We start from the raw sequence: 17,357 nt of genomic DNA on the forward strand, positions 1-17,357 counted from the left end.
TTTGTTAATTCTAAGCCCATCTGGAACAGTAGGCTATAGATATAAGGACATATAATATGTATCACCTGTTTGGGGGGCATGTCTTTCTGGCATGCATCCATGGTCCACAAGAAGTTAGTCTAACATTAGTTACATTTTTCATGCGACACTGTAGGGGATTCAGCACTTTTCTGTCGGTCATTTCTAAGCGAAATGAGTAAGCTAGGATAATTCTTCTAGCTTGATGGTCCTCATGCTCCTACTTTAGTTGTGTTCACAAAGTGATAACAGAAAATCGTCCTGGATTTCCCGAGATCTGACTACTCTGTTTTCTTTCCCCTCTTCCTTTTTAATTGGAACTTCTCATTCCTTTGAACCTTTGTTTTGTTTTTGTCTAACTCAACTTGGATTCTACTCCCAGCAGCCTTTTCTTGGAGCAGGATTTTTATCCTAGAAGGGAACTTCAATTTATAATTTTCCCAAGTTAATAGAGCCCCAAACACTCCAATGTTTTGTTCCCTTGCACCCACCCACCAGTAAACTCAAGTCTGCACAACCTATCCCCTTTTACCCCAGTCTTACCAGATGTCCTCCGACGGCCCACTTCACTCTCTGCTATTTGGACCACTTGGTGGTGTCCTGTTCTTTGGTCATGAAGTGGGTCCATTATTTTCCTTCATGATGCTGACATCATACAGGTTCTGAAACTGTGGATGCTTGGTCCCATTCACATCTGGGATTTGTAAGGGTCTCTCATCACATAATCATGGGATTTTAATCTTTGCTATTCTAATTGACCTATCTCATACAGGGGAATTCAAGAAGACTCAAAAACTACATGTCCTCCTGAAGCATGTTTGCTAATGAACATACTTAAAAGGTGCTGTGTCCATTCCAAAAGGTTCTAGATGAGACCCCATTTAACCCATAAAATAGGTTATATTAGTATGTTCTGGGACAGGATCTACCTACCCACTAAAAACTATCCATCTATTAGATCAGCTATATCTATGTGAATCAGACTCTTAGCACAGGACAATGTCAGTCATTAAATTAGTGGTAGAATGATTGGCTGAAAAAAAACAGTTGATGGCTCCCTAGATAGCTCATAAGAACTGAAAATAAAAGATTACCACTCCCACAGTGATTGGAAAGTGATTATTTGGACACCACTAGACAATAAAATGTGACAAGGGGGAAATGTCCTCAAAAGTAATATCTAATAACAAGAACACCTTTATGACAAACTGTCATCTTTACTCACTTTGTCGCAGAAGACCTTGATCTGGCAATAAGCTCTATGAATGGGTTTATTGCTACGATTATTGTAACTGTATGTATCAATCTGAATCATCAGAGGAAGTCCTTTCACTCCTTTCTGGGAGGAGAAATCTGTACTCAGGCAGTTCACGGTGATGAAAATCTGAGGGAAGAAGGAAGAAAGGAAAAAGGTCACAAGTCACCATAAAAAAGATCTATTAAAAAAATGCACAAGCCTTAGACTTAAAATTAGAATATTAAACAAACCTAAAAGGACAACTAAAGAATATGTGGATATTCTCACATAAAACTTATTGAAGACATGAAACTGATTTATTATAATTTCTAGTTATAAATTTATAAAAGTTTTGCCTTTATATTTCAACTTGAAACAGACAATTTAAATTTATCTTTATATCAGCAATGCCTTATTTTTTCAAACATGCATAAGTTAGTTGGGTGAAACACTATCTCCTCTCAACATATTAAAACTGTAACTTATAGTAATTACATCGATTTCTATAATCTCTGACCTGTGGGGTTAAAAAAAAAAGCTACACAATATCTTCCTTTGCATCTTATTGCATCAAAACATAGTTATTTGTTTACACATCTATCTTTCTTATTTTCATGAGAGTATGAGATTTGAGACAATTTTTTATTATTTTTGTATTACTGGTACTTAATCTAGTGCCTAGCAAAGAATAAGCATTCAATAAATCTCTGATGAATGAGGTCAATGAATTTATCTAGAAAGCCCACTAGACTGAGAGTCAAAAGCCCCAGGTTTTAGTCCCAGCTCTAACATTAACCAGATCTCAATCAAGCCATTTCTAGTCTTTGGTTTTCAATTTTCCCATTAAATCATTCTTAAACCCTCCCCAAAGAATAGACTGTAAATGCTAAGATGCTTTCAGCTTAGTGAAAAAGTAAAAGAGCTGGCAAAGTAAGACATGGAACAGGAGGAGGGACGGGTAGTAAAGACATCAGCATTCTCACCTTACAACATGAGGTGTCGAGACAAGCAAAACGGTATGAATCTGAAAAAATGGAACTGCCCAGGAGAACTAAAAATAATAATCTCATTATAAAATACTGAGAGGAATAGGAGGAATGCAAATGACCAAATTGATCCTCCTTTTCTATAGTATACAGATGTCAATATATACCACTTTATTTATCAAGGACTAGGGATATAAGGGGGCTTTCCAGGTGGTGTGCTAGTGGTAAAGAACTCGCCTGCCAAAGCAGGAGACGTAAGAGACTCCGGTTTGACTCCTGGGTCAGAAAGATCCCCTGGAGGAGGGCAGAGCAACCCACTCCAGTACTCTTGCCTAGAGAATCCCATGGACGGGGGAGCCAGGTGGCTACAGTCCATCAGGTCACAAAGAGTCAGTCACGACTGAGCGACAGCACACACGCAGGGATATAAGGACAGTACCTCAGTTTATCTGGTGACTACATGAATAGAAGAGGCAGTCTCTGGGGAAAAACAGGCACAAGAGATTACATCCTTGATACTATTTTCAGTTAATACTACGTATTATTTGTATTCAACAGAAAACTTTAAACTCACTGTTTTAAAATTGTACAGTTATGTATTCTGAAAACCATTTCATCAGATGTATTATCTGACTCTTGTTTTATTTGGTCCCTTTGAAATCTTTATTCGCCTTCAAACCCTTGTCCTAAAGCCTTTCATATCACAGCAACACCCCCAGAAAACACCCTGCAAAAAGCAAAGAGCCACTTCCAAGAGCTGCATTTTAAAAGTCATTCAAATTTTTGATCTAATTCATTTCAGGCCATATCCCTGGTTGGCCTTTTGTAATTCATACAACCGAATCTCTCATTTTTAGTACTATATCTATATAAAGATCAGAGTCTTCCCTGGTGGCTCAGATGGTAAAGAGTCAGCCTGCAATGTGGGAGACCCGGGTTCGATCCCTGGGTTGGGAAGATCTCCTGGAGAAGGAAACGGCAACCCACTCTAGTACTCTTGTCTGGAGAATCCCACGGACAGAGGAGCCTGGTAGGGGGTCGCAGAGTCGGACACGACTGAGCGACTTTGCTTTATATAAAGATCGCCTTTTTCTGAGCCCCTTGCTTGGCAATAGAGACACATTAGCAAGGCAGCACACCACATCAACAGCAGCCAAGCCCAGATGACACATCTTAGTGACATGGTAATCACAACTGTGGACACCATGACACAGGATCTCACTTCTCTAGCTACATCCGGAAACAAGTGCCTAAAGAAGATCTAGCCATAAATATGGGCATTCCATTCATTCATGCCTTTTTCATTCATTCATTCTACAAAGATCAACACAAGTTCACAGTAGTTCAAACACAACGTTAGACACTGAGGATACAGAAGAAAGCAGATCCCAGTCTCATGGAGCTAACAGTCCAAGGGGAAGACAGATGAGCAATCCAGCAACGATCAGTACAGAGTGGCCAGGGCTCCCCAGAGGGAGATGTGTACAGAGGCCATAAGAACACAGAATACTGAAGTTGAAAGACACAAGTGAAATACACAACCCACAGAGATACTGGGCTAAGATCAGGGATTCCATAAATACTTGTTTATTATTTAGGAAGATAAAGACAAAGAGTAACTAGAGATGCAAAAGTTCAGTGATTTAGGCGAGCTAAGTGATGAAGACCACTCAGAAGGAAGATTCCATGCTGGTTTTTCCTACTGAATTTTCAGGGTAAAAGGAGACAGAAGATGTCCTGACTGCAGAGAACATTCACTCACGCCACAGATATTTTTAGGTATCTACCATGACTGCAAGGAGATCCAACCAGTCTATTCTGAAGGAGATCAGCCCTGGGATTTCTTTGGAAGGAACGATGCTAAAGCTGAAATTCCAGTCCTTTGGCCACCTCATGCGAAGAGTTGACGCATTGGAAAAGACTCTGATGCTGGGAGGGATTGGGGGCAGGAGGAGAAGGGGACAACAGAGGATGAGATGGCTGGATGGCATCACTGACTCGATGGACGTGAATCTGAGTAAACTCCGGGAGCTGGTGATGGACAGGGAGGCCTGGCGTGCTGCGATTCATGGGGTCGCAAAGAGTCGGACACGACTGAGCGACTGAACTGAACTGAACGGAACCATGTCTCTGAGGCTGTGCTGGGTACCAGCATAGGTACAACAACAAGAGTCCCTGCAATCACAGAAGTTTGAGGCTAGCTTCCTCAGTGGCTCAGGGGTAAAGAATCTGCCTGCAATGCAGGAGATGCAGGTTCGATCCCTGGGTTGGGAAGATCCCCTGGAGGAGGAAATGGCAACCCACTCCAGTATTCTTACCTGGAGAATCCCCTGGACAGAGGAGCCTGGAGGGCTAAAGTCCATATGGTTACAAAGAGTCAGACACGACTGAGTGACTGAGCAAATACACGCACGAAAGATTACAATAACTTCACTGAAACCAATCTTTAGGTCAGAAAATGAAAGCATACTTTTCTAGGAACACTTGACTTCTTAAATTGGGATTATCATTATTGGCGATGGGGTTTTTCTTGGCCAGAATGGATAACTAAACACAGCTTTATGTCAGCAAATCAATGCTCACTCTGGTGAGCTATGCAGTTGCTCCAATTTGGGGCTGTGTATTTCATGTAGAAATCTTCCTGTTGGTGGCTATAATTGACAGAGTCCTCAACCAGACTGGTTTTTTTCCCCTTTCCCTCATAAAGCCTCCCGAGTCCTGCAGAAGCCAGAAGAGAAAACTATTCTGTATTTCCCAAGCTAATAGGATTCATGGTTGGCTCAGTGATTGATCCATATGCTTACTCGCCATGGACATATACCCAGACAGGCAGGAAGCAGTATTAATTGTGGCCTTGTCAGCCCAAGGTCTTGGCTAAGAAAGCTTAGCTGATGAAATATGTATATTTATACGGGCCACTTGAGTAGGACAGATCTATGGAAATAATAGATGCTTACTGGCAATATTCTGCAATACATGCACTAACTCGTCCTTGGAGGAGCTGTAACAACGAGCCACCCAGTAGAGAAGGTCTTAATGGTGAAATGAGCTATAGCACACTGGACCCTACCAGGAGACAGTTAGACTTAGGTCCTCTTCAAGGAGATAGGTCCTTAGTAGAAGATCCAGTGGGCCCTCTTTGATTCATGGCAGCCTGGTTCTACAAAAAGTAAACAACACAAGACTCTACCTTCTTTTTCTGCTGTGTTATGTTACCAGAATTATCCTAACAAGTAGGGATTTTATAATAGGGTTGGCACTGCTTTCTTCTTGCCTGGCTGTCTGACCCACTAGCAAAGCACGCTCTGTGTGCTTGATGGTATCAATTGAGGTCTCGCTGTGCTGCACTTAAAGCCCGAATGGTTGAACTTTAACTGCGATGGGTGGTAGCATGTGGGAGGGGGGCATGGAAGGACATTAACGAAAACCTAGCATTCACTTGTTTCATCTTGCAAACCCAACCATGTCCCAGCTCTAGACACAGCAGGCAAATGTGACAATGAATTTCTTGGAAGTTTATCTACAAAGCACTGTTTGTAAACGTGTATTACAGAAACTTGGAGAAAAGGTACACTTTCCCTCACTAAATGTTAATCCAAATGTTAAGCACAGAAAGTTCTTTTTAACTTTAGCAGAGGCCCTAATTATGTAAAGAAATGTTGTGAACAATTAGTCTGTCAACCAAGAGCTGTAAATGTTGTTTTCCTATAATTCTTACAGCACGTAATTTATTTTTTAGAAAAATGTTAACTGAATCAACTGTATCCAGGCGGATAATAGATGCAATTTTAATTTTGTCATTGGTTCAAAGATTGATTCCAACAGAGAGATCGTTTGGAAAGGTACCAAGACCTTTTCAGAAATGGAAGCAGTCTCATGACAATTGACAATTTTTAATAAAAGTCACTTTTTGACACATGAATTACAACTCCCATTTTGTAGTTCCTACACAAGAAAAGTGACTTTATCTGGGTTATAATACCTCTCTGTTGTGTATTATGGGTATAGTAAGATTTACTAAAATAAATAAATTAGTGTGCTGTAGAAGTGCTACATTAACTTGATTATTAACTTCCAAGATTTTTCCAAGAGCTTGCCATTAAAATAAATAGGCCAATCTTGATCTACAAAGCAATTTGGGACTTAAAAAATCATAAGGTCTATGGTTTGATGGAAAGTGTTTATTTTCCTCTTTAAATAATTGTATTTTGTGTTTTCTAGATCTCCTGATTAGAGACTAAGAAAGCTACTTATTTCCTAAGGTTGAGACTCTAAGAGCTCTTTTACAAGAAATTGCACACATTAGCCTCCAAATTACAGGGACACGACATACACCAAGAAATCCATATTTTCACCGTAAAACACAAAGAATATATAAACGCGTTAAATGTACTCTTGCCAGTTTCTCTACTCTTTTCTTCTTGGTTCTTAGAATTATTAACGACCTTATAGAAGGTTTTCTTACGTCTTAGCATTTTTTTCCCATTTATATGATTGCATCTGGTGCAAGTGCAATGCCAAGCTGAGACACAAAGATAAACTAAAAGCAAATAATATTAACATGTGAAATCTCAGTCTTAGGCAATTATTTGTTTCCTCTATGCATTCATTCATCAAATATTTACTGAATATCTCTTCTCTGTGTCTGCCATTATGCTACGAGGTGGAACATAAGAATGCTGAGACAGACTCCCTGCTCTCAGAGAGCTTGCAATTTTGTTGAGAATCTACGAAACTCCTAGATTTCCTGATGCCTCCATTTATATAACACCTTTAGGAAATGATTACAACCTGAATAAGTATTTCTTTATTTTCTCCTACAGATACCGTGAGTAGGCACAGATACATTTTTGGTTTACTCACATATTCTACCACATCTTCCATATTCCTTTAGTACTCAATATTCTCCATTTCCAGAATATACCAGGCTTGTTTCCAGTTGCCAGACTTTGCTATGGGCAGTGCCCTCTACCCCCAAAGCTGACCCCAAAGATGATCACACTGCCTGTCCTTCTTCTCATTCAGATTTCAGTCCAATGTCAACTTTTCAGAAATTGCCGCCCTGACCATCTGGAGTTGTCTTCCTTCTCCTTCTCCCACAACGAGCAGATCACCTTAGGATGCTGCTCTTTCTTGGTTTCTTCACAGTACTGAACTTTATCTGGATTTATCTTGTCTTTTATCTGTTTAGTACTTAATTATCTGTCTGCCCCATGCAGCTCTGAGCCCATAAGAGGAGGGGCCTTGTCTGCCTCAAGCTCCTTCTGTTCCCAACGCCAGGCTCATGGAAGATACTCAACAAATATTTGTCTAACAAATTAAGAGAAAATTACTTTTCTAAATACACAGTTCCTCCTTTATCCGTGTTCTTGCTTTCATAAGCAAAATGTTCTAAGAGCCAAGAATGCTCTGAGTAGCTGAAGTTGTCAAGATAAAATGCAGCAGAGTTGGTTGCTCTGACCAGATTTAGCCTCAAAAAAAATGTTATCTAGCTGTGTATCAACAAACCCAAATCAAGCCCCAACTATATAGTCAAGTATGAATGTATCTATGTACATATCATGTATGTCCATGTATATAAGCTAATGAAGATGATACACATGGATGTAAAAGGAGAACCAGAAATCTAAGGTAGGGCATTGCCCTTGAGGAAAAGGGCAGCTACAACATTCTCATTGTGATGGGGTGTATAAAAATAGGAACTGGGGTGAATATCTCAGGGTATACATACTATGAGAACCTGAAAAAAAAGGAGACAGCTCAAGCAGGGAGGATTTCCTATAGGAGTGCTGAGCTAGAAGGAAGAGAAACGGAGGAGAAGATCGTGCATGCTGTTCTCAAAAGAGGAAAGAGGCCAGGCTAATGGGAGAGGGGGTAGTGCTGAGGAGGTTCAGGAGCCTGAGAAAAGGCAGTTGCGGAGGGGAGACACCAGCCAAGATGTTTGTATCCTTGTGATCGAGTCACGGACACTTGATGAAGTCAAGTGTGTATCACTGAGGCCAAGGGCAGATAGACCTGTGGCCACAGTATCCAACATTCAAGTTACCGAGAGGACAGAGTGAAGGCTGAGAAAAGACCAGGAGGATCAGAAATCGAGGGTCTGCACCCCTTCTAGAGGCCAGACCTCTGCAGGGAAGGACAGGAAGCTAGGTTGCTGGGGTGAGGGAGCCAGGATGTGAAGATGGGGAAGGAGCACCTAGCTGGGGAGTCTGGCAGAAGCAGGACAGGCAGGCGCATGCGCAGCGGGGCCATGCGGAGGTGTTCTCCCAGGATGGACGGGTGGTCACACAGCAGAGAGGAGGGACAGAAGGCTGCAAGGCTGTGGAAGGAGGCCCTGTGGAAGCTGAGAGTCCTGGAAACAGGGATTAAATGGGATCAGCTCACAGGTGACGTTCTGTTGAGAAGAAGGAGCTTTCTATGACGCTGGAGGGCAAAATGAGAGGAAATCACAGCAAGAAAGAAAAAAAAAAATGTACAAGAGGCTCAAAATTATGTCCCTGGTACAAATGCTGACTCTGTGGCCTTGGACTAACTATTGAACCTTTCTGGGCCTCATTGGCCTCTTCTTTTAAATAAGTATAACAACCTCTAGCTTGATACAGTGATACTTCAAGATCACGTTTTTAAAAATGTATTGTTTTTCGAATTAATTTTTATGCACGTATAGCTGCTTTGCAAGGTTGTGCTAGTTTCTGCTGTACATGATCTCAGTCAGATATGGAGACTGAGGTCTCCGTTTTCAACTATAAGATGCCATGAAAATCGTCGGCAACTTCCTATGACCACCACAGTCTCCATCTCCTCAGATTCCTGGTCACCCTGCCAGTCCTACTCGGAGACTCCAAGCTCCTCCTCGCCCCCACAGCACAGTCCACAGAGTACTGCCCCACACGTACACCCTCTGCAACTGCGGTCCCCAGTTCAAGCCCTCCTTTCGACCAGACCACTCCAAGAGCTCCCTGTCCAGACTCTCTCCAGGCATTTGATTCCAAATGGTTCCAGAGTGGTTATATTCACATTAACTTGAACAGAGAGATATTTTATGAAGGTGAATTGATCTGGAAAGCACAAACTCTATCTCTGTGTGACCCTTTCAGAGTGGTGGAGTCTCAGGCTTCGCTGGGGAGAGAGCGAAGGTGTACCCTCCGGAGCAGAACCCTCGTGGCTCTGCAGACAGCCAGTCTCAGCCACTCGGCTCTGTCACCTGAACAGGTCTTGTGAAGCAGCACCTCAGGACAAGGAAGAATCTGGATATTGTGTAACAACGGGCGGGGCTGTTTCATAAATAATGAGCTCTCAGTGGGAGGAAGAAGCAAAACAGACTGAAAGAGCCACTCACTCAGATTTCTGGTTATCAGTTATGACTTTAAGCCTCTTCTATTCGCATTTAACACTGAAAACTTGTTTTGAGTTTGTCATAGCTGAATTTAGCACAAAATTCAAAACGGTAAAACGTGGAAACCACACCCCCTCCCCTATCAGCATTGCTCCCCAACCAACAGTTTCTTGGGTATCGGTCACAGTTTCTAGTGTATCCTTCTAGAAACCTGCTATGCAAATTCATATCCTTTTCTTTCCAACACAAATGGTAACATGGTCAACACAGTTCTGCAGCCTGCTTGTTTTTTTTCACTTGACAGGACATTCTGAAGAGAGTCCTTTCTTTCGCTTTAAAAAAAAAAAAAATCCATGAATATGGAGTAACAATTTCTTTAACACGAGGCTGTTTTTAGCCTCTTCATCATGTAAACCATGCTGCAATGCAAGCTTTCAACATGAGCACGTATAAATTAGGGACCGTACGTAAAGGCCCTGTCCCCCACAGTTTTAACCTGACCTCGGTCTTCACTGAGATTGCTTCCCTCCAGGTAGCATCCTTACAAGCAGGGGTATGCTGTTCAAACCTGTCATGACTCTGCCCTCTGGGTCCCAGGTGGGAGGGCTGCATTTGTAACCATTTCCCAACCTGTTGCTGCTTTCACAGGTTCCGGCTGTGAGAAACCACCGCCTGCGTCACCCACTTCGCCGGTCACTGCCTCCTTCTGTCCTGCTCTCCCGTACCCTTCTGTCCTCTCCTTACTGACCACTCCGTCCCTCTCTGCTTCCTCCTCCTCCACGTCCCCTAATGGGTGGGTCTAAAGTTCCCACCTTGAGCCTCTTTCACCCACCCTCCTAGCCTCCCCGCGGCATTTCGCCCGTCTTGCAACGTCTCTCGCGCCCCTCCACAGCCACTCTGCCTTCGCGCGGAGCTCCGCCGCCCAGGGTTCTGCTGCGCTGCCCAGTCTCTGCGGCATTTCGCCCCTCTTGCAACGTCTCTCGCGCCCCTCCACAGCCACTTCGCGCGGAGCTCCGCCGCTCCAGGGTTCTGCTGGGCTGCCTAGTCTCTGCGCCTGCGAGTGCCCTGTCCTGCTACCTGGAGCCCCTTCCCGGCCCCCTCTCAGATGCAGCTCACGCACCACGCCCTCCCCTGGGTCTTCCCTGATCCCACACCGCTAGTATCCTCTCTACCTGCTGAAGAGTTAGGGTATGTGGTCATAACTGTATTAATATCTTTCAACTTTTCATTTGCAAGCTTTTAAAATAAGACATTGGGGGAACTTTTAAATTAAAAATGTAATAGAAATGCTTTTATAAAAATAAAACGAATTAGAAGATAAAACTGTTTACAAAGCAGAAATAGACTCATGGACATAGAAAACAATCTTCTGGTTACCAAAGGGGAAGGAGGAAGGTGTAAATTAGGAGTTTGGGGTTAACATATACACACCACCAAATATAAAACAAATAATCAACAGGGACCTATTGTATAATACAGGGAATTATATACACTATTTTCTAATAATCTATAATGGTTATTAGAAAGAATTAGAAAAGAATCTGAAAAGAATCACAACATATACAACTGTATCACTTTGCTATACACCTGAAATTAACACAACATTGTAAATCAACTATACTTCAGTTTCAAAAAAATGGCTTAAAACATTAAGTTACCAAAAAGTTCCTGGCTACTAACCATAAACAAAGACAAAAAGACAAGCCTCAGAATGGGAGAGAATACTTGCGAACAGGGCTACTAATCAAGTAGGTGGATACTTATTTGTGCTCAAGAAAAATTTTTAATTTTGTGATTAAAAAAAAAACAAAACAAAACCCAGAGCTACCATCCTGTCCAGAACTCTCCTCACCCTTTAATTCTGTTTTTACTAGAGGCTTTGTCACTTTCTTCCTTATTTGACAGTTATGTACAGAGGTGTGTGAGTCCTCAGCCCAGCCAGGATGGCCTCTGAGAGCTGCAGACACCCTGCTTGGCTTTTTGCCTGTAAATCCCCACTGCCGGGCCTAGCACGTGATGCACAGCAAGCAGGCTGCTTCGAGGGGATGCCAGCCCCTTCACCAGAGACAAGGTTGAAGACACTATGACCACCTCCTCCCAAGACAAAAAGGCAGTATGGAAAGAACACGTGCTTCAGACAGACATTCCCAGGGTGGGAGTCTCCGCTCTACTGTGCATTCACCGTGTAAGCTCTGTGGACTTCAATCTCTTCATTGTTTAAATGAAAAATAATAGCCACTTAAAATATGAATATTGCATAAGGCATATAAACAACTGGCAGACTGCCTGGTATATACCAATAAGTAAGCACTGAATAAATATTAACCATGGTGCACACACACACACACACACACACACACATATCAGTCTATGAAATCTGTCTGCAGTCTCACTCTCCACTTGCACACAACAGTTCATGCATGTGAGTTACGAGCCCTCAGCAGAATTCAGGCCAAAAACCATGGATACTCCACATTCTAACAAAAGATCAAGCTGTTGATAGCTCTGGTGAGATGCCTTCCAAAGATTATTCCTTCCAAATGTGACTTAACTCCAGCTTTATAGCTTTTTCTGCCATCCATTACCTTATAAAACTGGAACAAAGGTATGGCTTTGTTGAAGTTCAATAACAAAGACTCCAGCAAATGTTTACCTTTCCCTTTTAAAGCTGCCTTCATCCACACCACGCCCCAGCAAACACATAAAAATGCCATTTGCCCTGCTTTGCAGTGTGTATCTCAGCCCCTCAAGACTCCTCCCAGGAGCCTCTCAATACTTTGTTTACTTTGGAGACCAAGGAAGATGCCTTATAATATTTCTCTTCTTCCATAGGATGACCTGTTGAAACCTGGGCTCTACTTAGGCAAAACATTAGGACATAAGGGACTTCCCAGGTGGCGCCGGTGGTAAAGAACCCACCTGCCAATGTGGAAGACACAAGAGACATGGTTTCAGTCCCTGGGTTGGGAAAATGCCCTGGAGGAGGATCCCCTGGAGGAGGAAATGGCAACTCACGTCTAGGATTCCTGCTTGGAGAGTTCCATGAACAGAGGAGCCTGGCAGGTTAGTCCATGGCAGGTCAAAAAGAATCAGACTCAATTGAGCACACATGCACACACATTAAGATCCAACTTTTTCTGAATTAGTAATATCCATCAACTCAATTTCATCCTGGACTGTCTGATACGCAGAAAGAGGACTCCCTGGACTGCTGACAGGAGGTCGGGGTCAGGGAAGCAAACTAGATCATGAACCCATGGACACTCAGGAGTGTGATTTCCTTTGACCAGTTCTTTGGGTTCCCTTTTAATCCCCCAAATCAGTATTTACACATCTCCCCTTCTCCCTGGTGTCCAGCACTGGAGTTTGGTAGGAAGGGAACACAGTTCATTCAGAAGCATCCCCTTGGAAGACATGATTCATCAAGACTATCGAAACTGTAACTTTCCAAAGCACTTTGCTTGACACACAGTGGAGCCCCATAAAAACTGATTAAATGTTTAGACAAAAAACAAGTGTTGAGAGAAAGAGAAAAGGAAGAAGGATGAGATAAATTGGGGACAGTTTTAATAGCTCTGCCATGATTTGGTGCTAAAAGTCTCTCAATAACCTTACTTTCAACAAAGACTGAATAATTTGCAGGGTTCAAGAAGGTTAGAAAACCTGCATTTCCTCCAGTTCACTGCCTTTTCATAGGCTGTGACCACAGCACTGGCACCGGCACCATCCTGTCTCTGATGCTACCAACACTGAGACCTGAGGATCTCACCTGAGGGGCTGGTTTCCTTCCCATCAGGAGTAGATGGAGTAGAGCCATGCTTGGCTAGCGGACCACTGGCTGTACCTGGAAAAGACAGCACTGGAAAGAGAAAGGGCTGACCCGCCCAGGAAGAAAAGGAAGAAACCTGGATCTCACGTGACAAAAGCAAGTCACCCAATACGAGAGCTTTATTTATGTCTCACAATATGAAGCAGCTCATGACACGGACCACATCCAATGTTCTTATGTCCAGTAAAGGAATGCTCAAAATTCTCCAAGCCAGGCTTCAGCAATACGTGAACCGTGAACTTCCAGATGGTCAAGCTGGTTTTAGAAAAGGCAGAGGAACCAGAGATCAAATTGCCATCTGCTGGATCATGGAAAAAGCAAGAGAGTTCCAGAAAAACATCTATTTCTGCTTTATTGACTATGCCAAAGCCTTTGACTGTGTGGATCACAATAAACTGTGGAAAATTCTGAAAGAGATGGGAATACCAGACCACCTGACCTGCCTCTTGAGAAACCTATATGCAGGTCAGGAAGCAACAGCTAGAACTGGACATGGAACAACAGACTGGTTCCAAATAGGAAAAGGAGTGTGTCAAGGCTGTATATTGTCACCCTGCTTATTTAACTTATATGCAGAGTACATCATGAGAAACGCTGGGCTGGATGAAGCACAGTTGGAATCAAGATTTCCAAGAGAAATATCAATAACCTCAGATATGCAGATGACACCACCTTTATGACAGAAAGTGAAGAAGAACTAAAGAGTCTCTTGATGAAAATGAAAGAGGAGAGTGGAAAAGTTGGCTTAAAGCTCAACATTCAGAAAACTAAGATCATGGCAACTGGTCCCATCACTTCATGGCAAATAGATGGGGAAACAGTGGAAACAGTGGCTGACTTTATTTTGGGGGGGGGCTCAAAAATCACTGCAGATGGTGATTACAGCCATGAAATTAAAAGATGCTTACTCCTTGGAAGGAAAGTTATGACCAACCTAGATAGCATATTAAAAAGTAGAGACATTACTTTGTCAACAAAGGTCCGTCTAGTCAAGGCTATGGTTTTTCCAGCAGTCATGTATGGATGTGAGAGTTGGACTGTGAAGAAAGCTGAGCACCAAAGAATTGATGCTTTTGAACTGTGATGTTGGAGAAGACTCTTGAGAGACCCTTGGACTGCAAGGAGATCCAACCAGTCCATCCTGGGGGAGAGTAGTCCTGGGTGTTCATTGGAAGGACTGATATTGAAGCTGAAACTCCAATACTTTGGCCAACTGATGCGAAGAGCTGACTCATTTGAAAAGACCCTGATGCTGGGAAAGACTGAAGGCGGGAGAAGGGGACGACAGAGGATGAGATGGTTGAATGGTATCACCGACCCAATGGACATGAGCTTGAGTAAACTCCAGGAGTTGGTGATGGACAGGGAGGCCTGGCATGGTGCAGTTCATAGGGTCGCAAAGAGTCAGACACAACTGAGTGACTGAACTGAACTGAACTGATTCCAGTGAAAAGACCAAAATAGAAACCTGTTCCTCCGAGCACTAAGCAGCATCTTAACATTCAGGTAATTCTCTGTGGTCACATGAGAGAGGCCTTTGTAGCGCATCGAGACTGGTTTCATCTTGAAATCACTGTGAACTGAGAAAAGGGCTGTGGACAAAACTAAGGGTCCTGGTTTCAAGAATCTCCTTAGAAATTAGGGAGAAAGGGGAGCCTGTAATTAGGGTTTGTGAGCTCCTGCTCTGGGATAATGTCATCACCGGTGTTCGGTGCCAGGAATCAGAGCTTACCGCTCTTTAATAATTCAATAGGGGCTTGCCTGGGAATTTCTCATCTTGGGAATTAGTGAGCAACACATCTACTTTGTAGGTACTGGATTGGCTGTGGGGAGAAAGAAACATTGAAATGACCTTGTAAGTGGGAGTCACGTGAAGAAACTTAGCCCTGTAGTCCTCCACTAGAATCATAAGGATGGAACTTTAATACTTTGTCAGCCCTGTGCGGTTCCCCTTCCTGTCATTTTCCAGCCGAGAAGCTAAAGCTAAGAAGGGGGAAGACACAAAACCGGCTATTCCTATGCCCGGAGATCTGGCGACCTGAGCCCCATTTCAGGGTTTTATCTTCTTTATTATCCTGTGCCCCACCCCATCAATTTCCAAACTGTGACTGCAAGGATGCTCAGAACTCACCTACCTGGATGCCACCTCGGTCATTCCCAGGGACCCTGGGACACCCGTTCACATTACAAGAGCTTCTGCTGCTGCTAAGTCGCTTCAGTCGTGTCCGACTCTGTGCGACCCCATAGACGGCAGCCCACCAGGCTCCTCTGTCCCTGGGATTCTCCAGGCAAGAATCCTGGAGTGGGTTGTCATTTCCTTCTCCAACAAGAGCTTCTAGACAGTGGGAAACGGCTCTGGCCAGCAGGAGTCATTGTGCAGAGACACTGTAGTGTAACCAGCAGAACCGGTTCTGGGAGGAAAAACTCGGCAGGAATTCTGCCAGAACCACATTGCCCTTGAGACTGGCAACGAACAGCGTTAACACCTTCCCTGGCCAAATTTTCCCCTGTAATTAAATTAAACTAACTGATTACAGTTTCACGTTCTCACTTTACTTCTGTTCCCACTAAAGGAGAGGTAAGAACAGAATGTGGGTCAGCAACAAAAGACGATAGTGTTCTGGAAAAAATCCATAAATTTTGTCATCAGGTCTTAATGATGTGTACGTGGGGAGACTACCAAATATCAGACTGTTTTATTCTGTTCTTTTAGTAAATGCACCAAAACCAAAAGTGAAAGTGAAAGCCGCTCAGTCGTGTCTGACTCTTTTGTGAACTCGTGGACTGTGGTCCACCAGACTCCTCTGTTCATGGGTTTCTCCCAGCAAGAATTCTGGAGTGGGTAGCCATTCCCTTCTCCAGGGGTCTGCTTGACCCAGGGACTGAACCTCGGTCTCTAGCATTGCAGGCAGATTCTTAACTATCTGAACCACCAGGGAAGCCAAATGTCCAAATAAAAGCTATCTTGGGAAGACACATATTTTTCTCAAATGATGCTTACATGTCTCAAAGAACATTCGTAACGTTTCTTCAGATATAGTGTACTTCAAAGCTGGTCTTGTGCAAATATATATATATTTGTATGTATGTATGTTTATATTTGTATATGTATATGTCAATTTATATATGTATATATATTTATACGTATGTATGTACATTTGTGTATATATATATTATATATACATGTATATATATGTGTATTTATATATGTGTATGTATATGTGTTTGTATATATATGTATTTGTATATGTAAACTTATATAGACATATATAAATTTAATAAATTATATATATATAATTTTTACCCTTGAAATGATATTATTCAAATTGTTGGTAGATATTTACATTTGGACCCAAGTGATTCTGACTTTTTTTTTAATACGTTCAAAGATCAAGATTTACTACCCCTGTGTGTGTTCCAAAGGACGGCACTGCAGCTCTCTGTACAGGCACCAACTCAGCCTCTGTGCGACCTGCTGCCAGAGGAGCCGGCGGAGGGTGATGGCGTTGCTGACTGCCCCGTTCCTGCCTGTGCTAACCTCCCTGTGTCACTGCTTCCCCTAACCCTGAAAGCCAATAAAGAGGTAAAGTGCATATCCGGTTGCTTGAGCGGGTGTGACTCAGGCGTGGAAACTCAAATGCTCATGAGGACCAGGCAAGGGAAGTTCCAGGAGGGAGAAAGGCAGAGAAAGCATTCAAGAGAACAGTTGGTGCCTCACAAGAGCCACTCACAGCCTTGCAAACACTTGCGCTAATGTTGCCAGAGTCCAAAAGAATCTGGAAACTTGGATTTAAAAAACAAAAATCTGACTATTAAATGCGGGCAAAATATTTTAAAATTTGGAATAAAAGTACTTAAAGTGCATGAAACCCACATACATTTATGTTCTGTGGACCATATGAAGGTGGTGGGTCACAAATTTGTGTCCTCTGGCCACACCAAAACCAAAGC

General features: G+C 42.9%; 1 protein-coding gene across 1 annotated transcript in view; it reads right to left on the reverse strand.

Moving 5' to 3' along the window:
- The window catches only part of GRHL2 (grainyhead like transcription factor 2), a 125,253-nt gene that overhangs the window by 43,580 nt on the left and 64,316 nt on the right, over positions 1–17,357 (reverse strand). Inside the window, exon 8 of the mRNA XM_068983877.1 lies at positions 1,244–1,402. Within this exon, the coding sequence (XP_068839978.1) occupies positions 1,244–1,402 (159 nt within the window). The remainder of the gene's footprint in view (positions 1–1,243; positions 1,403–17,357) is intronic.

This window comes from Capricornis sumatraensis, chromosome 11 (assembly GCF_032405125.1).
Source record: "Capricornis sumatraensis isolate serow.1 chromosome 11, serow.2, whole genome shotgun sequence".
NCBI classification, from domain to species: domain Eukaryota; kingdom Metazoa; phylum Chordata; class Mammalia; order Artiodactyla; family Bovidae; genus Capricornis; species Capricornis sumatraensis.